Source organism: Barbatula barbatula, assembly GCF_947034865.1.
Source record: "Barbatula barbatula genome assembly, chromosome: 24".
Classification (NCBI taxonomy): domain Eukaryota; kingdom Metazoa; phylum Chordata; class Actinopteri; order Cypriniformes; family Nemacheilidae; genus Barbatula; species Barbatula barbatula.
The window spans coordinates 16,862,843-16,886,577 of NC_136787.1; the positions used below are offsets into that span (position 1 = coordinate 16,862,843).

Here is a 23,735-nt window from a genome sequence, read left to right on the forward strand (position 1 = left end):
TGAAGCTCTCAGGTGTGTGTGTGAGGGGGAGAGAGAGAGAGAGAGAGAGAGAGAAGCTTTTACGTCTCAGGTGTGTGTGTCAGGTCTGAAGAGATCATTTGAACCTTTGGTTTCTCCAGAGGAAGAAGTTCACCATGGCTTCAAAGAAAAGTGAATCAAAGAAAAGTGAGAAACAGGTGGATAAAACTGAAAAAGCTTTAGCTGCTGAGAGAGAACAATTCGTCAAACTACAGGTAGGATTCACATTCAACAAACTTAACTAAGTCCTGATAATTCAACACAGTTTTGTTGTGTTGTCTCTTGGAGACAAATCATGTCATGATTGTTTTTCAAAGTCTATCATTAGCAGAAGTTTTGTTAACACTTTACGATAAAGTCTTGTTAATGTTTTTACCGCATTATTTACTTTTGGTTTAATTATATGTTTTTGTAGTCGATACCAACTGTTCCTTTGTTAGTTTATTGTGCATTTACTGATGTTCATGTATGGTTTTGATTGTGAAAATGTACACGCAAACGTTGAAATGAATATAAACTAAGATTAGTAAATGCTGTACATTGTGTACAAGCACGTTACAGGTTCATATTAACTGATGAAACAAACTTGTTGTAAAATTGTTTTCCATGTTTTAAAATCTATACACTATCCTCCTAAATATTCTATTCACTTAGTATAGTTTTCAACTAAATATAGTTTTCACTTACAGCAAGATCGCCGAATGTACCAAATTATATTTCAATATTTTTTTTGAAAATCTCTTTTGAATGTCTTAATTGTACATGAATATGAACATCATTCAATGCCACTTTGTCAAATGATCAAACTATTGCAGTCTTACATTATTACTTTGGTAACATTACATTTTTTCCAGAGCTAACCAAAAATGCCAAAATAAATCTTCTGACAGTACAAGTAAAATGATCTGATAATGTTTGTAATGTACTTCTGTTGATTCATCACACTGACGGTGTTCTGTTGTTTCTTCATCCGCTTCACAGCTACACAGCATCACAAAGTCCATCACCAGTGCAGAGGCTCCTATCAAAGAGAAATATGGACGCAGTATCCTTTACTACATCAACCACGCTTCCATTTACTTATTTGTGTGTTATCGGGAGAATCTTACGCACACAACAATGCTTAACAATGTGGCCTTTGACCTCTGGACTATAGGGAGTCGTCCTTAACGTTTTTGCAGACATAGTTTTAGGAACATATAAGGAAGGAGGTGCCGTCACATTCTGGTCTCACACCGTCAGTCTGCCGCTGTCCAGTAACGCCATCCTGAGCTGGAAATTCTGCCACATGGTTCACAAACTGCTTCGAGACGGACACCCCAATGTGAGTCCCATCCGTGACCCCACATCGTCATGAAAAAGGCGTGTGGAATAACTCAACTACACCCATCTTGCACATAATAAATCCAGTTTGATTTTCTTTCAGACGCTGCGAGACAGCAGAGGTCAAACCACCAGCATCAGACAAATGGGAATATTATGGGTGAGTGTGTGAACCAGACATCTGGTTTTCAACACTTTCTGCTAAGAGATGTGTTTCCTAAATAACTTTATTTCCTCACACGTATTCATGCTTTTGTCTTTTAGGGGAATCTACATGATAGATATGGACATATAGTTGCTTTGTGTGCCAAGCTGCTGTGCATCAAGATCGACTTTCATTTAAAGGTGAGTCCATGCGTTTATCAATATTGAAATATACTCCGGAGAATATCAGTGTATTGATTTCCTTACCTGTTTCTCCTACAGCATCTGGAAATCCCACCAAATCTTGAAACCCCAGAGGAAGTTCTAGATAAAGCTATCACTATTGATATCAATAAAGTGTAAGTGAAGCGTTTGATGCTTTTGTGCTGTTTTAATTTTGTTTATTTACACAGGCAGTTCACATTAATAAACACGGCGGTAACTGTGCCAGAATTATCCGAACTGGCTTTTATTCATCTGACAGAATGTCAGAAAGTCATCACCCTATAAGGACAAATCATATATTAATATGAAAAAGAAAAACATACTCTTGTAAATAATTAATTATATATATAAACATGTTTTAATAGTTTTAAATATATGTGCAGGTTTGACATGACCGGTGACGTTTTTGACTACATGGAGGCAGGACTAAAGCTGCAAGAAACCGGTGAGCTTGACCACACATTCCATACTTTTGTTTTTTAACCCTACTTGCAAATATTCTCATTGAAAACACACACTGTCTTGTTTATGGGGACACTTATTATTGACTCTTTAACCCCAGTCTTCTGTCAGATGGAGTCTAATTCCACCAGTTCCACCACAGCAGTGGGTCAGTGTCGTCTGGCACCGCTGGTTCCGGTCATTCAGGACTGCGGTCCACTTTATCACTTCCTGGTCAAACTTCTGTTTAAACTACACAGCCGTGAGTCACTCTCCTCGCTGTCTTTATTGTTCAAACGAATGAAACGTATTTTAACAAGTGTTGTATCTGTATGACAGGGATACCAGTAGACTCTCTGGTGGGACACAGGGAACGATTCCGCGATCAGTTCAACAGGTGCTATGTAGTATTTGCAAGGATTCGCTGAGAATGAACGTTCGTTCATTATAAATATTCAATAAAAAAACTATAAAAATGCAGATTCCAGAACATATGTGCGGACAGGTGTGCCGCTGTCATAAGTTGGTTAATGGTCCGTGTTTGTCCTCCACAGCCTGACGCAGTTTTTCGAGCGAGCGAGAGGCATTGAGTTTTTTAAGAGCATCATTCAAATCCCAGATCTTCCCAGTGTAAGATTTCACATCGTGCAAGTTCACTGTTCACAATACTTTTATAGTGGTTTTTGTCAAATATTTGTTCGTGTGCTTGTAGGAGCCCCCAAACTTCCTGCGAGCGGCTGCTTATTCAGATCACGTGAAGCCGGTGGTGGTTCAGAATCACAGAATGACTGAAGGCGACGACACAGACTTTAATGAAGGACAGTCGTATCAAATGGTAAAACATGCCAGCTATAGCTGTAGACCAGCACTTTCATAACAAACATTTCTGTCTTAATGTTTTATCTGTCATGTTGTTCACAGTATTATGGCTACAACCACTTTGACCCTACAAGTGAGATACCAGAGCAAAGGTAACATACAATCTGCTTCTCGTCAACAAGACAAACAATATAGGTGACCCTGGACAACAAATGGGTCTTATGGGTAAATTTTTTTGAAACTGAGATTTATACATCATCTGAAAGCTGAATAAACAAGCTTTCCATTGATGTATGGTATGGATAGGACAATATTTGGTTGATATATCAAATGGAATATATTGCCCTCCAATAGTTAAAAATAAAAATCATGTCCGCCATATTGAAGGGTCGATCCAAACCGAAGTGCTTATAACTGGCCACTTCAAAGGGCCCTTCATAATGAAGGATTTCAAAGGGTAAAACTGATAACTGACACTTCAGGCCCCCATGATTCCTTGCACAGGTTATTTGCGTGGCAACGGCGCCTCCTTATGGATGCAGGGATGAGGGCACTTAAAAAAACCTTTGAAGCGCTCACTCCGGAGGGTAAACCCTTTGAAGGGCAAAGGGAGGAGCTCTTCGAAATGAAATTATATATTTACAGTAGGAAATTTATAAAATATCTTCATGATCTTTACTTTATATCCTAATGATTTTGGGCATGAAAGAGATATTTTGACCCATAGGCCTACAATGTTTTGTTGGCTTTTGCCACAAATATTCCTGTGCTACTTAAGACCGGTTTTGTGGTCCAGGGTCACATAGGAGATCTCTTAAATGTCTCATTTGTGCCTTCTCTGTCTGCAATGTACAGATGTGAAACAAAAATAAAAATATTTCCAGGACAGATTTTTCGCGTTTGTGTCTGTTCATTGGGAAGTTCATGCTTGTGTTAAACAAACCTGAGACCTTCATTACATCTCCTGAGCGATGAAAGAGCAACCTCTGAGCTATGTTGTTTGTGCTTTGTTTGAATGTACGTATATTTATAAACCTTTTGATCTAAAGGCCGCTTGAATGATTGAAATTAGTTTAATACAGAAAAATACATCATGTGTTTTTATTTATTTGATTATAACAATATAATCTCGTGCAGGGAGACGGAAGCTGACACTCTCAGGAAAGAACTTGAGGCGGTGAAACCAGAACTGGAGTTAATGAAAGTGGAGGTGTGTTTGTGCCGCTGCATGAGAGTATTTGGTCATCATGTTTCAGTGCTGAATCCCTCCTGCATGTGTGTGTTTCTTCAGGCTCAGTGTGCCTTGGTCCAGCTCAAATCGCAGGTGAATAATCTGGAGGCGGAGCTAGAGGACCAGCGCACGCACAAGCAGATGGCGCTGGTGGAGAACGAGCGTCTGCGCATGGAGATGGATGCTCTGAGGATGCAGACAGCAGTCGCAGCCAGCATACAGGCCACGGTCGAGGACGCGGACAGTGAGTGACCTCTGATCACCAAAACACACCCGCACATGGATCTCTCTCAATCAGTCTGAATATCTATTGTTTTGTAGGCAGAGCTCAGACCGCTCAGATGCATTTCACCCGACTCAAAGAGAAACACGCCGAACTGGTCAGCAAACATGCTGACCTCATGCGGAAGGTACAGACGCACTCGCCTGAAGAATATGAACATTCGAGTGGTTTTCGACTGTGTTTTATTGCCTTACAGAGCGCAGATATGGTGAAGCAGATCAACAGCACTCAGCAGGAAGAGCATGTGACGGCCAGACAGACCGAAAGACCTGAAAAGTCACAAGTCCATAATGCGTTGCAGAGCAAAGAGAAGGTACTGGTGTCTATAATTCAATAGCAAATCATTTTGGAATATTGAAGTGTAATACCTCTTCTTCTTCTGTGTGTGTTTTGCAGACAGGAGATCAGTTGAGCAGTGTGTTAGTGGGTCTCCAGGTGGAGAAAGAGGCTCTTCTGCGTACAACTAAAGAACGGGAGGCTGAAATCGCTACCCTGCGTCAGGCTGTTCAGCTCCATCAGACCTCACTGCAGCAGGAGAGAGAAACGCATCAGAGAGAGATGACAGCACTGCACAACCAACTTCAGGAGAAAGTCTGTACCACTACTGCTAAAGAACCATTTTTGGTCCCCCTAAAAAGTTTATTTTTGTGTAAATTTAAAAGAACCATTTCTTTCTCACTTTTTATAGTCTGAAGAACCTTTAACCACTATTGAGAACATTAAGTGCAACAGAAAGGCATACAACCTGACAAGTAACATTTATTTGCATTCATAAGGGTTGTGTCAGTAACAACAGTAACAACAATATTAAAGCATACATTAAGCCAGAAAGAAAATGTAAAAGAAAAACTAATAAGAAACACAGAATTTAACTGCTGCAATGCATCTTGGGGACTTTCAAACTCTTGCAATGTAAGTTGGGCAAACTTTCTGATGCATTTTGGACAAAAACTTTCTTTGTTAGAAACATGTTTAGGCTAATTTTGTGAAATATATGCAAAACAATCATTTGACTCCTTTTACCAAAAATGTTGAAGTTACTTGATTATCTTTGTAGGGAGAACATTTAGCATTTTTTACAGTATAGATTTGTTGTTGATTAAAAAGAGACCGTCCACCATGCAGCGTGAGATCTGAACAAGACGTATTGTGTTTTGTGTGCGTCTGGTCAGATGTGTCGAGAACAGGAGCAGCAGATGGAGATGGAGAAGCTGAGACGAGAGCTGGAGGAGAATCGAGCGGAGGTGTTGAGAGCTCAGAGTGCTCTGACCACTAAAGAGACGGTGAGCATTAAAACTTCAATACAGACACCTCAGATCTGCGTTTTTATATTGATAAAAAATCTCAAAATGGCCAAATATAGGCTGATTTGATGCCAACAGAACTGATGATGTCATCAAGGGGGGCTTACATTACGACCGCTGTACCTTTAAAGCCCCATGTTATTATTTGTGTTTTGCAGACAGGAGATCAGCTGAGCAGCGTGTTGGTGGGTCTGCAAGTGGAGAAAGAAGTTCTTCTGCGTTCTGTGAAAGAACAGGAGGCTGAAATCTCTACCCTGCGTCAGGCCGCACAGCTCCACCAGGCTGCTCTGTTGCAGGAGAGAGACAGAAGTCAGAGAGAAATGGCAACACTCCACAACCAAATGCAGGCCAAGGTCAGAAAGCATTCTCTCTAGAACGACTGCTAAGGCCGTGTTCACACTTAACTGCTTTTTTGACAAGAAAAAGTTGACAATGGCGCTTTTTTTTTTTTAAAAACGCTCGCAGCATTGTGGCTATAAAGAGCAGCTGGCAAGGCAGCTTAGAGAGAAAGGCTTTATAGGAAGCGTAACGGAAGTCTATTTGAGTTATAAACAATAACCAATCCCATATTTAAAAACTACGATACTAAGTTCTCGCTAGAAATGCATTAAGAAGTTATTGAAAGTAAAAATGTAACTAACATTTATACAAAACTATGCTCCAACGGGTGTTTCGCCTGCCATTTTATTTTTTCGAGCTTGAGCCTTCTCGACCAATCACGTTCCTCGCATGTTGTTATGGAGAAAATTGTGGGGGTGCTTGGCGAATGCCGTTTTTTTCAGAAAACTTTTTTCAACCTCAAAAGATACTCTGAGCTGCAGAAAATTACGCCGCATTTAAAAAAGCAAAACAAGGCGTACTCCATTAGGATTATAATATCAAACAGCTGCTAGTAGCTTCAAAAAAGAAGTCAAGTGTGAACACCGCCTAACTGTGCGTTCACACCAGACGGGAATGAAGCGTCAAGCACGAATGATTTACCTTCGGACAGAAGCCCCTCCCATGAAGCGAATGTCACGTGCCAAAGAAGCTAGTAAACTCAAAATGTTCAAGTGTTCAACTTTATTTACCGCGTTTGGTGTGAACGCTCTATAAGGCCTCACAAATTAGAGTTTCAGAAAAGATGTCTAATGTGTGAAACCGAGCTCAGATTTGTCAAGTCTGCAATCAAAAGACAATATTATTGAAGATCTCAATATGAATTAAAATATTTCTCATCAAATTTACCCAAATCCAGATTATTTAACCCTACAATCTACATTAGCAATTTTAACATATGAGAATCCCTAAGAATCAAACCCAAAATTGTGTCTTTTTCTCCTGTAGTTGAGTCTGGATTCAGGAGCGTTGAAGCAGAAGTTACAGGATGAACAGTTCAGTCTGTTGCAGTGTGCTGTGGTTGAGGCCGAGGGTATCGTACTAGATGCCGTGGCCAAACTGGACGATCCACTTCATGTGCGCTGCATCAGCACGCCAGGTTTCGTCCCTCCCCGCACTCTTTGATTCATGACACATTACTTCATCTACTGGGTTATCACTCACCTCTTCTTCACACCCGTCCACAGATTATTTGATCAATCGGGCTGAGCTAACATTGGCATCTATTGATAAAATGCAGCAGAGTCATGTGGGATATTTGGGAAACATGGAGGGTAAGAGTTCAGGATTATCAGAAGTGATTGACAGGTGCTGTCAGGTGTGGTTTCATGTCTCTCTCGCTTATCTCAGATGCCAGCGGTATGTTGAGGTCGGTCACTCAGTTCTCTCACCTCATTGCTGACACCATTGTGAACGGCGCGGGCGCAGCACATTCGGCACCGACGGACCAAGCTGACCGTGAGTGGCCTAATAATACTTTAGTGTATCGTTTTTATTCTCTTTTTTAAATCTTTAATTATACATTTTATATTGTTCTGTTGACAAAATACTGTTAAAAACAAAGTCCACTCTGCTGAAAACTGGTTTAGGTTGAGAGCAGTCATCGTTGTATTTGGTTTTATACCATTTCTCTGTTTTAGGTTTGACAGATAACTGCAGGGATTGTGCGACCCATTGCCTTCAGTTTTTAAAAGAGCTCAAGTTGAAGGCCACCCTCCCGAGAGCAGACCCAACTGCCGTCCGCTGCATGGTCCAGCGCATCCTTAACCAAGGCCAGGTATGCTGGACAACAGATCCACGATGATATGCTATCAATAGCCGGATTTCCATCACCCTGGTTTTATGCGCATTTTGAATTTTCACATTAGAAAAGTGATGGAAACGCTATAAAAGCGCTTGCTTGACGTGGTTTCTCTTTTATGCATAAAACAGTTCATGCGAATAATGGAAGATTGAAATGCATTTGCGTAAATTTTGACATAGCGAACATTAAAGCCACAAGACTAAGCGGCTGTTACCATAAATAGACAATGTGAAGCTGACATAACGCCTTTCGTTGCATGTTGTAGTGCCGCCGCCATCTTGGTAGGATCATACTCCACTGCTATTATTGTTTTGATATGTACTGTTTTGTATGATATATGAAGAAATCAAAAGTGAACGAACCAGGGGACTCTGCTTAATATTGCAGCTTGTAGAACAGCAAGACCAACCTACCATAGTTATATTTGCTAATCAAACGAGAAAAAGGAAACACAAGCAGCCATCCTCCAAAAATCGCGGAACATTCAACAAGGCGTGACATAACTTCTCATTCTCGAGTGTGTTTCTGGTTTTCAGATCTCTTTAAGTTACTGTTGGTTACTAGGTTAACAATACCACTTGGATCCGCTTGAGGAAATTGATGGACAATTTATTGATTCCACCTGTTATTACGAACTTTGAAAAGATTCGGATCACGTTTGGATGGAAACCCAGCTTGTGTGTGTGTTCTTGACTTACTTTCCTACGTCTCGCAGGACCTGCGGCCCAGTGGTGTAGATGTACGGAAGGAAGAGCTCGCTGATATGGTGGAGAAGGAAATGGCTGCAACTTCCTCTGCCATTGAAGACGCTGTGCTGAGGATGAATGTAAGTCACATTGTGGCAGACTGTGATTTTCCTCCAATGAAATACTTTGACATAAATGCATTTGTCAGATGCTCAGTGACTTTGAAAGTGCATTTGATGTATACATGTTATCATGTCTGCTCCCTGGGAATCAAACATACGGTGTAACTTTTCAAAATTGCACAAATACATTTTTATCCTTAAAGTAATTTAACACAGATCTAAAGCACCTAAACTCTAACTTAAAGGACTTTTTTAATCTCTTAAACTGCACATAGAACCTGAAAAACTCAATACAGCCAGTGATTGCACCTTTAGCAGTGCTAAAAGGATTCATGTAAGAGACTTTTTAATAGTCTCATATTTATGTAAAGAAAGAAACAACAACAGAAAAGATGTCAGATTTTCAATGTAAATTCTGTTCTCTATGGCTCTCAAACTGGGGAACCCCAAGATGGATCCTGAGGGGCCACAGATTTGTGGCATTTTACGAAATCTAGAAATTGATCATAGATTTTATGCAATCAAACATCAGAAAAATTAGACCACCAACCGAAAGAATTGATGTTCCAGAAATGCATGAGTATCTGAATATGTTTTTGGTTTAATACATATTTTAGTCTTTTGGGGGGGGTGGCATGCGCAAAGCAATGCATTCTACACAAAGGGGTCTTACAATACAACGAAAACGTTTGAGAACCACTGCTCTAGAGATGTGTAGAGCAATTGTTCTCTTTGACTTCTCTGTGTTTTTCTCTTGTAATACAGGAAATACTGAGTCAGGCGAGGAGAGACACCTCTGGAATCAAACTGGAAGTCAATCAAAGGTTAGTTTGGTGTACAGTCACATGAAATCTAAAGTTAATCTGCATGGATAGACTCATTTTTGCGCTTTGTTTTATCAGCATCATTGGGTCCTGCTCGGATCTCATGAAGGTAAGCTTAGCCTTGTAATACAATAAGTAAATAAATAATAAAAAATGTTCTTACAACTTTTCGCGTTTTCCTCTCATTGTCAGGCCATACATATGTTGGTAACTGCTGCCACTGACCTACAAAGAGATATTGTGGAAAGTGGACGGGTGAGAGTCATTATAAAAATTCAGGAAAAATCAAAAATTTTGATTTAGACTTGTGTGTTTATGACCCTTTCGTCCTTTCTTAGGGTGCCGGCTCTGTCGAAGATTTCTATGCTATAAACTCCCGCTGGACAGAGGGTCTCATCTCCGCCTCTAAGGCTGTGGGATGGGGCGCAACACAGATGCTGTGAGTACATTCACTACTTTAATCTGTGTTCATCCATATAAATGTTCACCTGTCAGTGTAACTGTGATTTATCATCTCAACAGAGAATCAGCTGATAAAGTGGTGACAGACAGAGGAAAATATGAAGAATTGATCGTCTGCTCTCATGAGATCGCCGCCAGTACGGCTCAGCTCGTCGCTGCCTCGAAGGTACAATCACAAGTCAATGATGCCCATGTGCTGGTGTAAAGTTTTAAATCAACTTATTGTGACACTTCAATGTTTAATTTTGCAGGTAAAGGCAGATCGAGGAAACAAGAAGCTTCTAACGTTACAACACGCCTCCAGGCACGTGAATGACATGGCCGCTCTGGTAGTGACGTCTACTAAGGCAGGACAAATGCAGATTGAGGAAAAAGGTGAATGTCTTTATAGTGATCATGAATTTGAATATTATAGTCGTACAGTCATTTTATTTTGGAAGAAATTGTTGAAACATAAATACTTTGGTCTCTTTTTCCAGACTCCATGGACTTTTCTGGCCTGTCTCTTATAAAGCTTAAAACTGAGGAGATGGACTCTCAAGTAAGTCTATCCATCATTAAATCCAAAGCTTCACAACAAGTATTTATCTGTAAACACGTGTGTTTTTAGGTGAAAGTGTTAGAGTTGGAGAACCAGCTGGCACACGAGCGTGTCCGGTTGGGAGAACTCAGGAGGAAACACTATAAAATGGGTGGAATTCCAGGGGACTCAACTTCAGGGTCAGCGGCGAACGATTTTGACAGTTCTCTTCCTACAGTCTTTCCTGAGCCACCCACGATGGAACTTCCCAGTCTGGAACCGTACGGACCGGATTCGACGAGATCAGAACCACTAAGACTCCACACACCCCGACTGGAACCGGCGAGATCAGAATTGCCAGAACCTGTCAAAAACACGAGCTCGAAACGAGCGTTCTTTCATAAATTTAGGAAGCCTCCTCAATAACGCTGTGAGTATCAAACCTGCTCGTCTCTGACTCTTATGTTACATACATTCAGATTTAAAGTCGGTTGTTCTGATTGTCTTCCACAGTTTAGAGCCCGACACCCAGATGTGTGAAGAAGCCACAAAGAGAATACATCATTCTGAAAGATATTTCTATATTTTTATCTTCTGAGCTTTTGTATTCTACTTTTTGATATTTTGTCAGTGTCATGAGAGACAGTGAGGTTTGAGTTAAAAACCTGAACATTTAACTCTTTCTTTAACACACCGAAATTAAAGAAGAAATGATAGATGTCATCATCTCGAGCCGGGGTTCTTCATTCACAACCTGCATCATTTACCTAAAGTATCACATTAGAATTGAATCAGTGTCATCTTAACATCATGTGCAGTGTTTGTCTATTTAATTATTTAATCTAATGAATTTAAACTAATGTAATATTTTTGTAAAATGATGTAAATGCTCAATTTTTTATGTGCTAATAAAAACCATTTGTAGTTTGGTGTAAATTGAAAATCATGTCAGCAGTTGAAATATCAAATGTGTTTAGGATGACATGTTACCTCACAAACATCTTTGTTTGTTTTAAGAAAATCATAGATGCACTGATATAACACATAGTTTTGATGCATGTCTAAACTAGTAAAGACCATAGTTAAACCGTGATAAATGAAAGTACACTCAGAATTACAATCAAATAAATTAATATATATAAATACACACAATACTGTATGTAGAGTTTACAAAATGAGAAAAATATGTTTTTAACATTTAAAAAAAGCATGTTATTTATGTTATCATGTTTTTATTGTTTTATTGTGTTTGTTAGCTGTATTTCTTATTGAGTTATCATGGCTTAAACTGCAGTTTGTTTGATATTAATTAGAATGCACAATAAAAAACATGATTTTTGAAAAAACATTTAAACCGTTCTTATACTGTACATCATAAAATATATATTACAGTTAAAATTACAGTAATGAGTATATTCACTTAATATGAAGTTTAGGAAATGATTACATAAATTAAATAATAATATAGAATTCTTTCCTTTCAATTATAATACTAGTAAAAATGTATTTAACACATGTTAACCGTGGGGTCATCCATTATAAATCTAGTAAAAATCATTCAGCCAATCTATAACAAAAAGAACATGTTAAATATCCCATATATAATTGAACAAAAGATATACTTACTGTATATTATACATTTTAAATAGTATAAAGTTATTTCCTTCTCTAAATCTACAAACACTCATGTGATTCATCTGTCACCGCTCCACACATGCGCAGTACATCAAGCGCTCCTGAAGAATAAATAAGGGCAGAGGAAACCGAACCGCAATGGGACAACTCTTCCCTCGGTCCAATTCCACCACGAAACACCCCCGAAATGTGTTTTAGCGTCGAGGAAGTGACATTGGCGGGTTTTTAAAGATCTCCGGTGATCCAACGGGGCGCTGAAAGAGAACTGGGGAAGTTTAGAAGCGACGGGACGAGCCCGAGAGTCGGTCATGGAAGATTTCGGTTCGTCGCTGGAGAAGAACGTGGCGGATCTGACGGTGATGGACGTGTATGACATCGCCGCTGTGGTGGGTCAGGAGTTCGAGCGCATAATCGACCAGTACGGATGCGAGGCTCTGGCTCGACTCATGCCGAAAGTGGTCCGGGTTCTGGAGATCCTGGAGGTTCTGGTGAGCCGGAACAGCATCAGTCCGGAGACCGAAGAGCTGCGGCTCGAGCTGGACAGACTGCGGCTCGAGCGTATGGACCGTCTGGAGAAAGAGAGGAAACATAAAAAGGTGCTTGCGAGAGTTGTTATTGTTTCATGTCAACAACAACAACAACAACAACAACAATTAAGTCTGTTTATATGTCTTTAGTTGCTTATGCAAAGCGGCGGGTGAATGTTTGTCTGTGTTTCTGCACGGATGACGTCAGAGGGGAAGAGCGCGGCGCAAGTTGTTACATTGTTTCGAGTGATGACGTAAACATCAAAGACACTGACGACATAACTGAGAATATAAAAAGAGATTAAATCATTTATACAAGACTACGGTTAGACCACAACCTCTTATTCATATTAAATCATTTCAAACTCAAGTTTTATTTTTCATGGGAACAAACGTAGGATTATTACTAGGGTTTGACATTACAGAGGAACGGGAAAGGTTAGGTTTTCATTACATGGCTCACACATACAAGGTAATTACAGACATGAATAAAGAAATGTTGATCCGTCACAGACTTAGTGTTTCTTCTCTGTCTCTTGATGGTTAACCTGATCTTACGTGTGCCTTAGATGTAAATGCACGTATGTGTATGTTAATATGAGGAAATGTTCGACCTATTGTTCATAAATGATAAATATGTTCAAATAATAAATAATCAACTTGAAGTCGATATGGCAGATATGTTTTTGCATGCGACTGGTGTTATCGGGGAATTCAAGAGGAGATCAATGAAGCCATTTTGCACACTCCAGTAGAGCAGGTGATGGGGTGGACATGTTCTGGTGCTCTGTAACCTGCCCCAAAAAAATGACATCGGTCACGTGGTGCTTTGATATTTACTGTGGTACTGAGCTATTGCCATTACTTCGTTCTTCAAAGAGTGTCATGCTTTTATACATCAAGAATGAGATTTTGAGTATCAATGTGCAAGAAGGGATGAGTTGGTTTGTCTGTACATTGAGTGGGTGTTAATATGTGTCTAATTTCTTCAGAACCGCTGATTTGTCAGATGTTCAGTGGTTGAATCCACACTCATTGATGTTTTATGAGCTGCTTCTGTGTGTTTGGGATCAGGAGCTGGAGTTGGTGGAGGACGTTTGGAGAGGCGAAGCGCAAGATTTGTTGTCTCAGATCGCTCAGCTGCAGGAAGAAAACAAGACACTGCTCAACAACCTGTCCATCAAAGAGATGACGGAGGAGGACATACAGAAACAGGAAGGTAGTATTCAAACTCGCGCTTTGAATAAACAAACATGCGTCCGAGGTTTTGACTTCTTTTAGTGCAAGTAAAGGTCACACATTCACGAGCGTGAGCACAGTTCCCGGGATAATCATCATGCGGTGTGTTAGCATAGCATTCTTAACACAGCCACAAACTGTTTTCCCAGCATTCCTCTACGGGACACGATGTAAACACATGTGATGATCACACTCGGGAATTCACACGCATTCTTTCAGCAGTTTAGAAACGGACACAAACGTTACACAAAGTGTTTTTACACAGAGTGAAGACGAGTCCGCATGTATTACTACATGGACGACACAGAGACTCTACAGTTCCTCTGACACGCTCACGTGCCCCGAACTGCATCCGTCAGAACAGACCATCCTCAGTCCTCCCTGAACCTGCTGGATGAGACTCACCAGAGCAGCTGTCAACACAACACATCCATAAAATACACGAGATCTTTAAAATATAGTCCCCAAAACGCTACATTTTAGATTCAGGTCCATCCGAAATGATTTCTGTATTATTTGCTGTATTGAAAATCACAGATGAAATCTCTTTTTATCTCTGTTATTTCTCTTAGACATCAATTAGATTAAAAATCTCATCTGTCATTAGAGCAGATCTCAACAGTGTGTCAAACTGAGCTGAATGCTCCTCTGCAATCTACGTTCATTTACATACTCGTTGTGTGTTTTTTGTTATTTCTCCAAAACAACTTTTTGGAAACCATCCTCTGGTTAAAGATGTATTTTCTCCCATTATTCTGTTAGGGCTGTGGATATGTTTAGCGTGTCATGATATTTTTAGGTCAGTGACAGACGTTAAGTGTGTCAGTGGTTGTATGTCAGACACTCTGCACTATTTTAAGAGGAGTTATGTGGCCGGTTATTCTCTCACACTCCTTGTCTCTATTTACACCAACACAAGCGAATCAAACCTCACCCTCAAACTTACACATACAATGAAGTGAAATCATATCAAATCTGTTTTGAACTGAACATGGCTTGTACGGTGATATTGCACTGGAATCATAATGAATCATTCTTTCATTATGGCAGGAATGACGGAGCGGGAGCGACAGGTGATGAAGAAACTGAAGGAAGTCGTTGACAAACAGAGAGATGAGATCCGCGCCAAAGATCGTGAGCTGACGCTCAAGAACGAGGACGTTGAAGCAGTAAGACTCTGTTTTCCCTGTGTGGGTCTGAAAAATAATCCAGTCAAATCGCGATGGATAAAATGATGTCCTGAATGTAGTTTTATGTTTTAACATTTAACTTTAATGTTAAAGCTCCAGCAGCAGTTGAATCGTTTGATGAAGATCAATCATGACCTGAGGCATAAGATCACAGTGGTGGAGGCTCAGGGTAAAGGTCTGATCGAACAGAAGGTGGAGCTGGAGGCGTCTGCTCAGGCACGACAGCAGGAACTGAGTAACCTGCGACAGGAAGTGACACGTCTTAAAGAACGTCTGAAGGAGCAGGGAAAGATCAGCGCTGACACAGAAGAACCTGCAGGACCACCGTCACCTGCACAGGTACATATGAATGTAGATGGATTTTTGTAAATGCCAATGACAAAGTGTGTCACATTTAAGTCTTTTATATTATTAGAATTGATGGATGAGTCCAAATAGAGAAGGGGGTAGAGAAGGCAGAACAGGAAATGTAAAAATATATTTTGGTCACTATTATTTAGAATGGAATCTGCATTTCTAAAGGCTTAAAAAATGACAATAATATAACAGGTTTATGCATCAAAAGCACTCCTTTCCTGGTCATAATAATATACTTTTATATTTTTGGACAAACCAAAGTCATAGATTAATAATTATTAGAAAACCGTATCTTTGTTTTAAAAATACACATCATTTTAATCTCACAAAAATGAATGTGTCAAAACACAATGTGCATAATAGACAGATGTATTTATGAGAAACAGATTCAGGGGTTACAAGCATCTCCTGGAAAACTATCATGATCTTCTCAGTTGTTTTCGGCATAAGAAGTTTTATAAAATGTTGTTTTTTCTCATAGAAATTGTTTACACGATGTGTTACATTTAATTACCTCTTGATATAAATTTGTCATGTTTTTTGTTAGTTTGTAAAGCCGAGAGTTTTAGTTTCCGTCATTTATATCTCCCAACATGAATACAGGAAGTAAATGTGATGTAAAGTTTCAGGATTGTTCACATGTTGGTGTTTGAATGAGTCACAGAGGAAAACTTGGATGAGATCAACAGACTGCTTCTCTATCAACTCTCAAAATCACGAGTGCAAATACATTTCAATACATTGTGTACCGTTCTGTGTCTTGTGAAAACTTGGTCTCGCACAAATACAAAACGTACCAATAAACACCAATCATGATAATAATACGTACATAAGAACATCACATCAATTTAAAACTCACAATATAAGCACTAACACCATGGTCTAAAAAGTCCATCAATAAATCAAAATACAAAAATGATCTCATGGCGCTGGTTTAGGACACAGCGTTGGGTGTTTTTTGTTTTTAAGAGACACGCGCTAAGATAAGAGAGCTGTCCAGCTGTGGTTCCAGTTTGCTTTTCACATGTCTGTTAATGCAGTCGGGTAAAGCGTCTGCCATCTGGGGTCAGGATTTAGCTTCTGAGCTCCTCGCTGAGGGCATGAAGATAGAAGAAGGTCCTCTTCATATCCCCCCTTCAGATGAAAGTGAGGAAGAAGGAGTTGATGAAGGCACCGTGTTTTTCTGGGTAACCCGTCAAAGGCGGTTTCTAAAGATAGCATGGAGTGTAAACTAATATGGCGACCCATATCTGAGTTTGTGTTTGCACGACTCACACGAGGGTCCGACGACCCCCTTTATAGTGTGCTTCCATCATACAGCAGATTATATATGTACTGAGCAAACAACTATATATACAAGTGTTGAAGTCTAAGGGCACACCAAGTGTGTCATTTGGGATTCGGCCTGTTTCTTATTGCATGATTATTTTTACTAACTCGACTGTGTAGGTTTGCACTGTACACACACACCTCGTGATAAGCAAAATGTTAACTAAGATTGTAATAAAGAGCTTCAGGCACACTGTATGAAATACATCAATCATGTGTGTCATCTACAAAATTTACAATGTAAAACGCACTTAAACAATAAACAAAACATAGAACTCACATGACCAAAGTGGATGTTTGATAGATCCTATGAAACGATTCGATGACCCTTTGGTCAGGGATAGTTCACACAAAAATAAAAAGTCATTCATGGTTTATTCATCCTCATGTCATTATAAGACTATATGAGTTTCTTTCTTCTGCGGAACACAAAAGAAGATATTTTGAAGAATGTCGGTAACCGTACAACACTGAAACCCATTGACTTTCATTGTGGGACACAAAACAACTTAGACATTTATCGAAATATCTTCTTTTGTGTTTCAATGTAGAATGAGTCGGATTTACAACCACACGAGAGTGAATAGATGATGACAGATTTATTTTTTGGCTGAACTGAACCTTTAAGAGCTGACCGGGGTTTGTTTGAAATTAATTGTGATGGTATTTTTTGTGATGTTGCTCTAATAATGTTTGAGTTGTTTTGGATGCACGAGCAGGTGGCTGTAGTTCTAGTGTAACGGTGACTGTAAGTGTTTCTCTGTTCCATCAGGAGGCGCTGTGTGACGAGGACACAACTCTTCTTGACACAAAAGACCCAAACCGACCGAGATTCACCCTACAGGAGCTGCGGGACGTCCTGCATGAGAGAAATGAGCTGAAAGCTAAAGTCTTTATGTTACAAGAGGAAATGGCATATTATAAAAGGTCCGCTCACTTTATGTCATATGGGGGTGGTTTCCCGGAAGAGGATTTGTTTAAGCGAGGGCTACGCCTTAGTTCAATTAGGATATTTAAGTCAATTTAAAAACATACCTTACGAAATAACTTTATTGGTGTGCATCTAGAGACAACACAATCACACTGATATATTTTAATATATGTCAGTGTAAGTTGTTTTCTCTAACATTTGAGTTAGTCTGGTACTAGGCTTAAACCCTTTCGGGAAACCGTTTTTTTCATTCATTTATATATTTTCTGAAAAGAAGAATTTCCTCTTTCTACATTTTGTTTAAAAGCCTAAACTGTAATTTTACGTAACTGTCAGTATTATGTTTGTTACAGTGAAGAACAGGAGGAGGAAACGGGACTGCCCCTGCCGGACCCCTCACCGACTCTCTGGCCGAACTCTAACTTCCAGTCTGAGTCAGGCATTAAACGACTGTACGTACTGATCAAACAAACCCACACAAGCCAAATTTAGAATGAGCGAATGTTGTGGCGCGTGTGTGTGTGTGTTAGGATTTAGATCAGTAATTCTCAAACTTTTGTAGGATTCATGACAGGAAACTAACTTACAAACTTAATGAAACAAAAAACGATATTTACTATTAGTAAAAGATACAATATTGGAACAGGTTTTGCAAATGCAGATTTTATGACATAAAATGACATCTGCTGCCTTTTGTGTCACATGAACCGTTGTGTTACTAAAATGTCAATGCATGGTCATCATTAATTCTGTACCATCAGATCCAAAAGAATCTAGTGGTAGCCAATCACCAAATGAAACCTAATTAAACAGCTAAAACCGGCTTACCGGTCTGAACTGGTTTAAGCTAGTCAGCCATTCTAAAGAGCTCATAAAGCAGTTGATCCATTTTTTTATAGACGATTTCATCTTAACAACATAAACAAAGGTTACTGCGCATCTGCACTTTCGTGACCCCCAACCTAACTTCCGGTAAACATTCACAGACAATAGAGTGCATGTAGATTATTTCTGATAACAAGCAAAAAAAACCGAGAAGAACCGTTACTTGGCTAAACTTGTCTCTCCAATATAATGATTTTAGACTGCGATACCAAGCTCAATCGCTCTATGTCAATTTACCATACCGAACTACAGGACCCATTCAAGAAATTATTTATTTAATAAAATGAACATACAAATAAAATTCAACAAAGCGTTTGTGTAATACAATTCTTATAGAGTAAAAAATTACACAAATTAATATTAAAATAGTTATATTATTAGACACTAGCCAAACACAGACCAGAAGTTAACTGGAGGTCAGGCACAGGCGAGCCAGATAAACCGGTCTACTTCAATTTGATGAAAAGGCATACTTCACCTAAAAATGACAATTGTCATAATTTATTCATTCTCAAATATTCCAAACCTGTATAAATGTCATTATTCTGTTGAATACAAAAGAACTGATTCTATGCATGGTAGCCAACGGTGCCCCACAACTGTTGGGAGTACAAACAGTCTTCCAAATATATTTCTTTGTATTCAGCAGAACAATTAAATTGATGCCATATGGGAGTTTTCTTTCCCTTTAACTGCGGGTGAAATACTTCTTTAGTTTGTGTGTGTGTTTCTTTTGCTCATGCGTATCCGTGTCTCTTTGTAACAGGATCTTCACAGCCATTATGCCGATGGTGGCGGCTGGGTTGATTCCAGATGACCCCACTTTACAGCCAATCAGACGACTTATTTCCATTGTACAACCTTTTGGTGGTTCAGCGTGACCTTTGCTGTTTAACACCTTTGACCTGCCCTGCATGTGATGTAGCTGCATGACCCCCCCCCCATTACAGCTCACTCCTCCCTTAATAAGAGCTCATTCTGATTGGCTGATTGTGGGGCTATCTGTGTGACCAATCAGCTGGAGAATCGCTAGAATCAGCCAGTCAGAATCGAACGGTCATTAACACGTGTGCTGTACTGTAACCAGTTAGATAACAAACGTAATGAGTGCTGAACACATGCACAGAGAGACTGATTGTGAATATGACAAGGAAAAAGTTAGGCTTCATTTTTTATTCTTGTGTTTTTAATTAATTCTGATCTGGGTGTTTTGTTTTTATTCACCTTTTGGCCAGTGCCTGACCACACCTTCAAAATACAAATATTAAACGTGTATCAAGGAATGTATGGCTTGAGTTATGCACAGTTGCATATCACATTAATAGTTTTGATTTATTAATCACACAAAAACACTTCAAACAACCTGACGTGTCCCGTCTCTTGCGTTCACAGGTTTAGCTTCTTTTCCCGAGATAAAACCAGAGGAACACAGAGGAGGACGGGGCAGATGGACGGAGGGTTCGGCTCGTGGACGGGGAAAGAAGACGTGTACACAGAACAGGCACAAGAAGCATTACAACACATGTAACAAACACACAAATAACGCTCAAATAATGCCTAACATGTGTCATGTGAGCGTGTGTGACGACGAGATACTGACCCAAAGATACTGTTAGAGTGTTCATGTGCCTATTTTATTATAGTGGAGACATTTTATTGGCATTGCATTACTGAGTTACTGTTAGTAGAGAATCCATTTTGGACAGAAGATGCCTTTAGTAGATCAAATAAATATCTATTTTAATTCAAATTGAATTATAAATCATGGAAAGATACCGTGAATATGTTTGTGCCTAAAGAAAAATTTTAAATAATGGTGCCCATGTCAGAGAAACAATGAATGTGGCATTATATGTTAAGTCATATTTAAAGGTTGAAATTGCACAAAGGACTTTTTTTATTTTGGCACGCGTAAAGTGTTTAAAGGAGTGCTATGGCATTGTTTGCATCATTAGGTGTGTCTGCACTGAATGAATGCAAAACGATATTAATAATTCAGGTTTATTTACTGGCTTCTGGGTAAAGTGTCCATCACATGGTTGTGTCATTCACCAGCTGTTTTGCATTGCTTGAACGGTGCTTTCGCTGGCAATAACAGAAGTGTTAAGTGTGAAAAAGCATGAGGTATATCACACTGTGGTTTTAAAGACAGCTTTGTGAGCTAGAAACCCATGCCTGTGGTCTTTATTTCAAATGTTGAGCTAAAACAACTCAACATTAAGACAAACTCTAAACTAAAAAAACGATACTAGATTTCCTAGAAAAAGAGAAACATCCAACTGGATGAAATGGATTGTTATGAAGGATTATGCACATTAACTCATCTCATTGTGTATTAAAATATTTTATATCATGAATTGTCATGTCAAATTCTTGAGATTGAATGATCACGTGAGAAATTATTTGATGGGTCTTTAGTACAAATTTATTTGTCCAATGAAAATTCAGCAACAATATAACAGGCATCGAAAAATGTTGAGTAGAAATCCTTTAATCTGAATCCAACCCAGAACCATGAGCAAACTAAAAGTCTTGAATGTTAAGGTGTAAAAGTGTTTATTCATAATCTCTGTGCGTCTCTGTGTCGTCTATCTTCCCTTCTGTTGGAATCCCTCTCTCTGCTTCTGTCCCTGTGATGTTTGTGATCTCTTTTGTCTTTGTAATAGCCTCTATCAGTCCCTCGTTCCCTTTCCCGCCACCGCCCGTGTTCCCTGTCCTGTTCCTGGACAGCATCTCTCCCGCTGGCTCCTTCCCACCGATCCACTGATCTATTCTGTGGCATCATAGAAGTCAAGTTGATGGGCTTCCGGAAGGGTCTGTCCCTGCCTCCGAATCTCAGCTGACCGGACTCCTTCTGACCACCTTGACCCCCTCCGAGTCGCCTCGGCACCCATCCCTTTAGCGTGCGCTCCAGCTCAAAGTCCACGAAGAGCTCATACTGATCTACAACCAGTTTGTTGGCGTCCCTCCAGGCTCTCTTTACCGAACGTTCCTCCTTGTACTCTACGAAAGCATAGCGTTTGGAGAAACCTGTCACGATGTCCCGGACCAGCCGTACCCTGCGGACGTCTCCGAACTTTGAGAAGACTTCGTGGAGCTTTTCCTCGCTGGTTTGCGGATTCAGACGTGCCACGAACAGAGTGAGGAGAGGGTCTCCAGTAACACCCTTGTTAGGCCTGTAGCGGGCCAGCATGGCCCTCCAGATGGCTTTGTCATGGGGTTCAACATCTGTGCCGTCGATGCTGCCCGCTTTGAGGGCTTCATAAACCTTCGCCACAGGATTCCACTCGCACATCATCTGATGGAGAATTAAATCATGGTAAGAAAATGTAGATTGCGTTTCAAAGTAATGTGTCTAAGATCACACAATCTGGCTTTTAAAGAGTATAGCTTGCCTAGTGGAATCCAAAAGTATCAAAATGTCAGAGGAAATAAATGTGATCTAGAATTAGTGCTAAAACTTATTTTACAACATCATTCTTTCATTCATTTAAATTCTAAAACTGTTATTTTTTCAAATTGACAGAAGAAAACCAGCACCTAATACTGTATTTTAATAAAGTAATGACTACATTTTGGTCAAATATACTACAGTATTCTTTACAATTAACTGTAGTGAAGTGACAAACTGTAGTATACTGTATTATCTACTATGGTAAGGTTCATACACAGTAGTATCTAGGAATGTTACTACAGTTTACCATAGTAAAGACATAAAGGGATACTTCACCCAAATTCTGTCATTGTTTCCTCACCTTCGAGTTGTTCCGAGTCTGTATAAATGTCTTTGTTCTGATGAACACAGAGAAAGATATTTGGAAGAATGCTTATAACCAGACAGATCTTGCCCCCCATTGACTCCCATAGTAGGAAAAATACAATGGTAGTCAAAAGTGCCCCAGAACGGTTTTCTGTCCTACATTCTTCAAGATGTCTTCTTATGTGTTCAGCAGAACAAAGAACATTATAAGGTAAATTTCCTACTATAAGTGAGTAAATTATGAGATATTTGGGTAAAGAAACCCTTTAACACAGCAGAATTCTTCCATGTGGAGAGTGAATGACCACGTTGTATAACATAGGGTGTTGAGAAATAAGCCACCATTAAAAGACTAACGTTACAAAATGCTCCTCTAAATGCTCTACTTTTTCATCTTATTTGCAAATCTACCAAGGTTATGTTAAAGCTAACAAGTAACGACACAAAGCAATGAAATACATTTAAGTTACAAAACCAGCTGATGTTCTTGCACGTGAGAATATAGCAGTGTGCTATAAAATACAACGTTTTACGCATCATATTTTTTATTTTCCTTCGAACTCAAGCATAAGTACACAACAAGAGATTAACCAGTACGTTACGTTATATAAAATAAATATGAAACGTCAAAACAAACCTTCCGTGCGCCGTTTAAAACGCTCCGTGTGGAAACTTCGACCGTGTGTGTTTTACTCCCCGCACAAGCGGAAATGACGTAGTTCGCGTCCCTCGCCCACACCGGTTTTGGACAGAAGGGACACAGCTGCTCTTTTTCATTCACTAAAAGTCTTTGGTAATAATTTCATTAATGTAATAGAAACGTTTTACAAAAATATCAACTGCTCTATTATTTAAAAACCTCTTAAAGGTTTGGAATTCATCATGTTGTCCAATTTCTCCTTTTTTGTTTTTACTTGTACTTTCTATTTACATCTTACATAACCAAAGCATTCTGGGTCTGAACATATTCGACAGAGAAATCAAAATGTCTCAAATTTTAATAAGTGCGACATACAATTTCTTCATCATTCTCTAGACTTATCAGAAGAAAATATACGGGTAATGGAATCTGTCAAATATCTTGGTATTAATATATATATAGTCATGTGATCAGTTGTATTTGATCTCTAAAATGAAGAAAACTAAAAATATTTGGAATAATTGGCCACAAAGAGATCTTGGTATTTTTGGAAGAGTTGTATTAGTCAAAGCTGAGTCTCTCTCTCTCTCTCTTCTCTCTCTCTCTCTTCCTCTCATTTTTTGTAATTATATGGTGAGATTTTGCACCACATCCAGCC

At 39.4% G+C, this 23,735-nt stretch overlaps 3 protein-coding genes across 10 annotated transcripts; 2 read left to right on the top strand and 1 right to left on the bottom strand.

Moving 5' to 3' along the window:
• The first annotated feature begins 22 nt into the window (after nucleotides 1-22).
• On the top strand, nucleotides 23-11,944 carry hip1r (huntingtin interacting protein 1 related). Its single transcript, XM_079448301.1, has 33 exons — nucleotides 23-233; nucleotides 1,000-1,063; nucleotides 1,200-1,342; nucleotides 1,445-1,501; nucleotides 1,606-1,686; nucleotides 1,768-1,844; nucleotides 2,094-2,155; nucleotides 2,273-2,413; nucleotides 2,491-2,548; nucleotides 2,706-2,781; nucleotides 2,864-2,986; nucleotides 3,073-3,122; nucleotides 4,108-4,180; nucleotides 4,262-4,445; nucleotides 4,523-4,611; nucleotides 4,681-4,797; nucleotides 4,881-5,075; nucleotides 5,657-5,767; nucleotides 5,947-6,141; nucleotides 7,115-7,265; nucleotides 7,354-7,440; nucleotides 7,517-7,624; nucleotides 7,807-7,943; nucleotides 8,686-8,796; nucleotides 9,544-9,602; nucleotides 9,681-9,711; nucleotides 9,795-9,857; nucleotides 9,941-10,041; nucleotides 10,125-10,230; nucleotides 10,316-10,439; nucleotides 10,544-10,605; nucleotides 10,675-11,014; nucleotides 11,098-11,944. The coding sequence occupies exons 1-32, from the start codon at nucleotides 135-137 to the stop codon at nucleotides 11,008-11,010; spliced, it is 3,471 nt and encodes a 1,156-aa protein (XP_079304427.1). The 5' UTR covers nucleotides 23-134; the 3' UTR covers nucleotides 11,011-11,014; nucleotides 11,098-11,944.
• Nucleotides 11,621-21,032, top strand: rilpl1 (Rab interacting lysosomal protein-like 1). 6 transcript variants are annotated; one of them, XM_079449392.1, is made up of 9 exons: nucleotides 11,621-12,815; nucleotides 13,821-13,965; nucleotides 15,036-15,154; nucleotides 15,269-15,514; nucleotides 16,603-16,719; nucleotides 17,634-17,788; nucleotides 18,146-18,244; nucleotides 19,444-19,531; nucleotides 20,070-21,030. In XM_079449392.1, the coding sequence occupies exons 1-9, from the start codon at nucleotides 12,528-12,530 to the stop codon at nucleotides 20,073-20,075; spliced, it is 1,263 nt and encodes a 420-aa protein (XP_079305518.1). In that variant the 5' UTR covers nucleotides 11,621-12,527; the 3' UTR covers nucleotides 20,076-21,030. The 6 variants fall into 6 exon arrangements, with proteins under 6 accessions (XP_079305518.1, XP_079305517.1, XP_079305515.1 ...); XM_079449391.1 differs by having other exon boundaries at nucleotides 16,573-16,719; nucleotides 20,070-21,029; XM_079449389.1 differs by lacking the exon at nucleotides 19,444-19,531 and having other exon boundaries at nucleotides 16,573-16,719; nucleotides 20,070-21,031.
• snrnp35 (small nuclear ribonucleoprotein 35 (U11/U12)) lies at nucleotides 21,004-23,168 on the bottom strand. Of its 3 annotated transcripts, XM_079449396.1 has the most exons (3): nucleotides 23,075-23,123; nucleotides 22,433-22,469; nucleotides 21,083-21,975 (listed from the first exon to the last, which is right to left on the bottom strand). In XM_079449396.1, the coding sequence occupies exon 3, from the start codon at nucleotides 21,973-21,975 to the stop codon at nucleotides 21,238-21,240; it is 738 nt and encodes a 245-aa protein (XP_079305522.1). In that variant the 5' UTR covers nucleotides 22,433-22,469; nucleotides 23,075-23,123; the 3' UTR covers nucleotides 21,083-21,237. The 3 variants fall into 3 exon arrangements, with proteins under 3 accessions (XP_079305521.1, XP_079305522.1, XP_079305523.1); XM_079449395.1 differs by lacking the exon at nucleotides 22,433-22,469 and having other exon boundaries at nucleotides 21,004-21,975; nucleotides 23,075-23,168; XM_079449397.1 differs by having other exon boundaries at nucleotides 22,433-23,102.
• Nucleotides 23,169-23,735: the final 567 nt, after the last annotated feature.

Bases quoted from the DNA above. Each gene is read 5' to 3' on its own strand.
- hip1r (XM_079448301.1), top strand. From the start codon at position 135: ATGGCTTCAAAGAAAAGTGAATCAAAGAAAAGTGAGAAACAGGTGGAT. The intron at 3,123-4,107 runs GTAACATACAAT...AATCTCGTGCAG, and splicing joins AGTGAGATACCAGAGCAAAG to GGAGACGGAAGCTGACACTC. The intron at 4,181-4,261 runs GTGTGTTTGTGC...GTGTTTCTTCAG, and splicing joins TGGAGTTAATGAAAGTGGAG to GCTCAGTGTGCCTTGGTCCA.
- rilpl1 (XM_079449389.1), top strand. From the start codon at position 12,528: ATGGAAGATTTCGGTTCGTCGCTGGAGAAGAACGTGGCGGATCTGACG. The intron at 15,515-16,572 runs GTACATATGAAT...CTGTTAATGCAG, and splicing joins GACCACCGTCACCTGCACAG to TCGGGTAAAGCGTCTGCCAT. The intron at 18,245-20,069 runs GTACGTACTGAT...TTGCGTTCACAG, and splicing joins GAGTCAGGCATTAAACGACT to GTTTAGCTTCTTTTCCCGAG.
- snrnp35 (XM_079449395.1), bottom strand. From the start codon at position 21,975: ATGATGTGCGAGTGGAATCCTGTGGCGAAGGTTTATGAAGCCCTCAAA.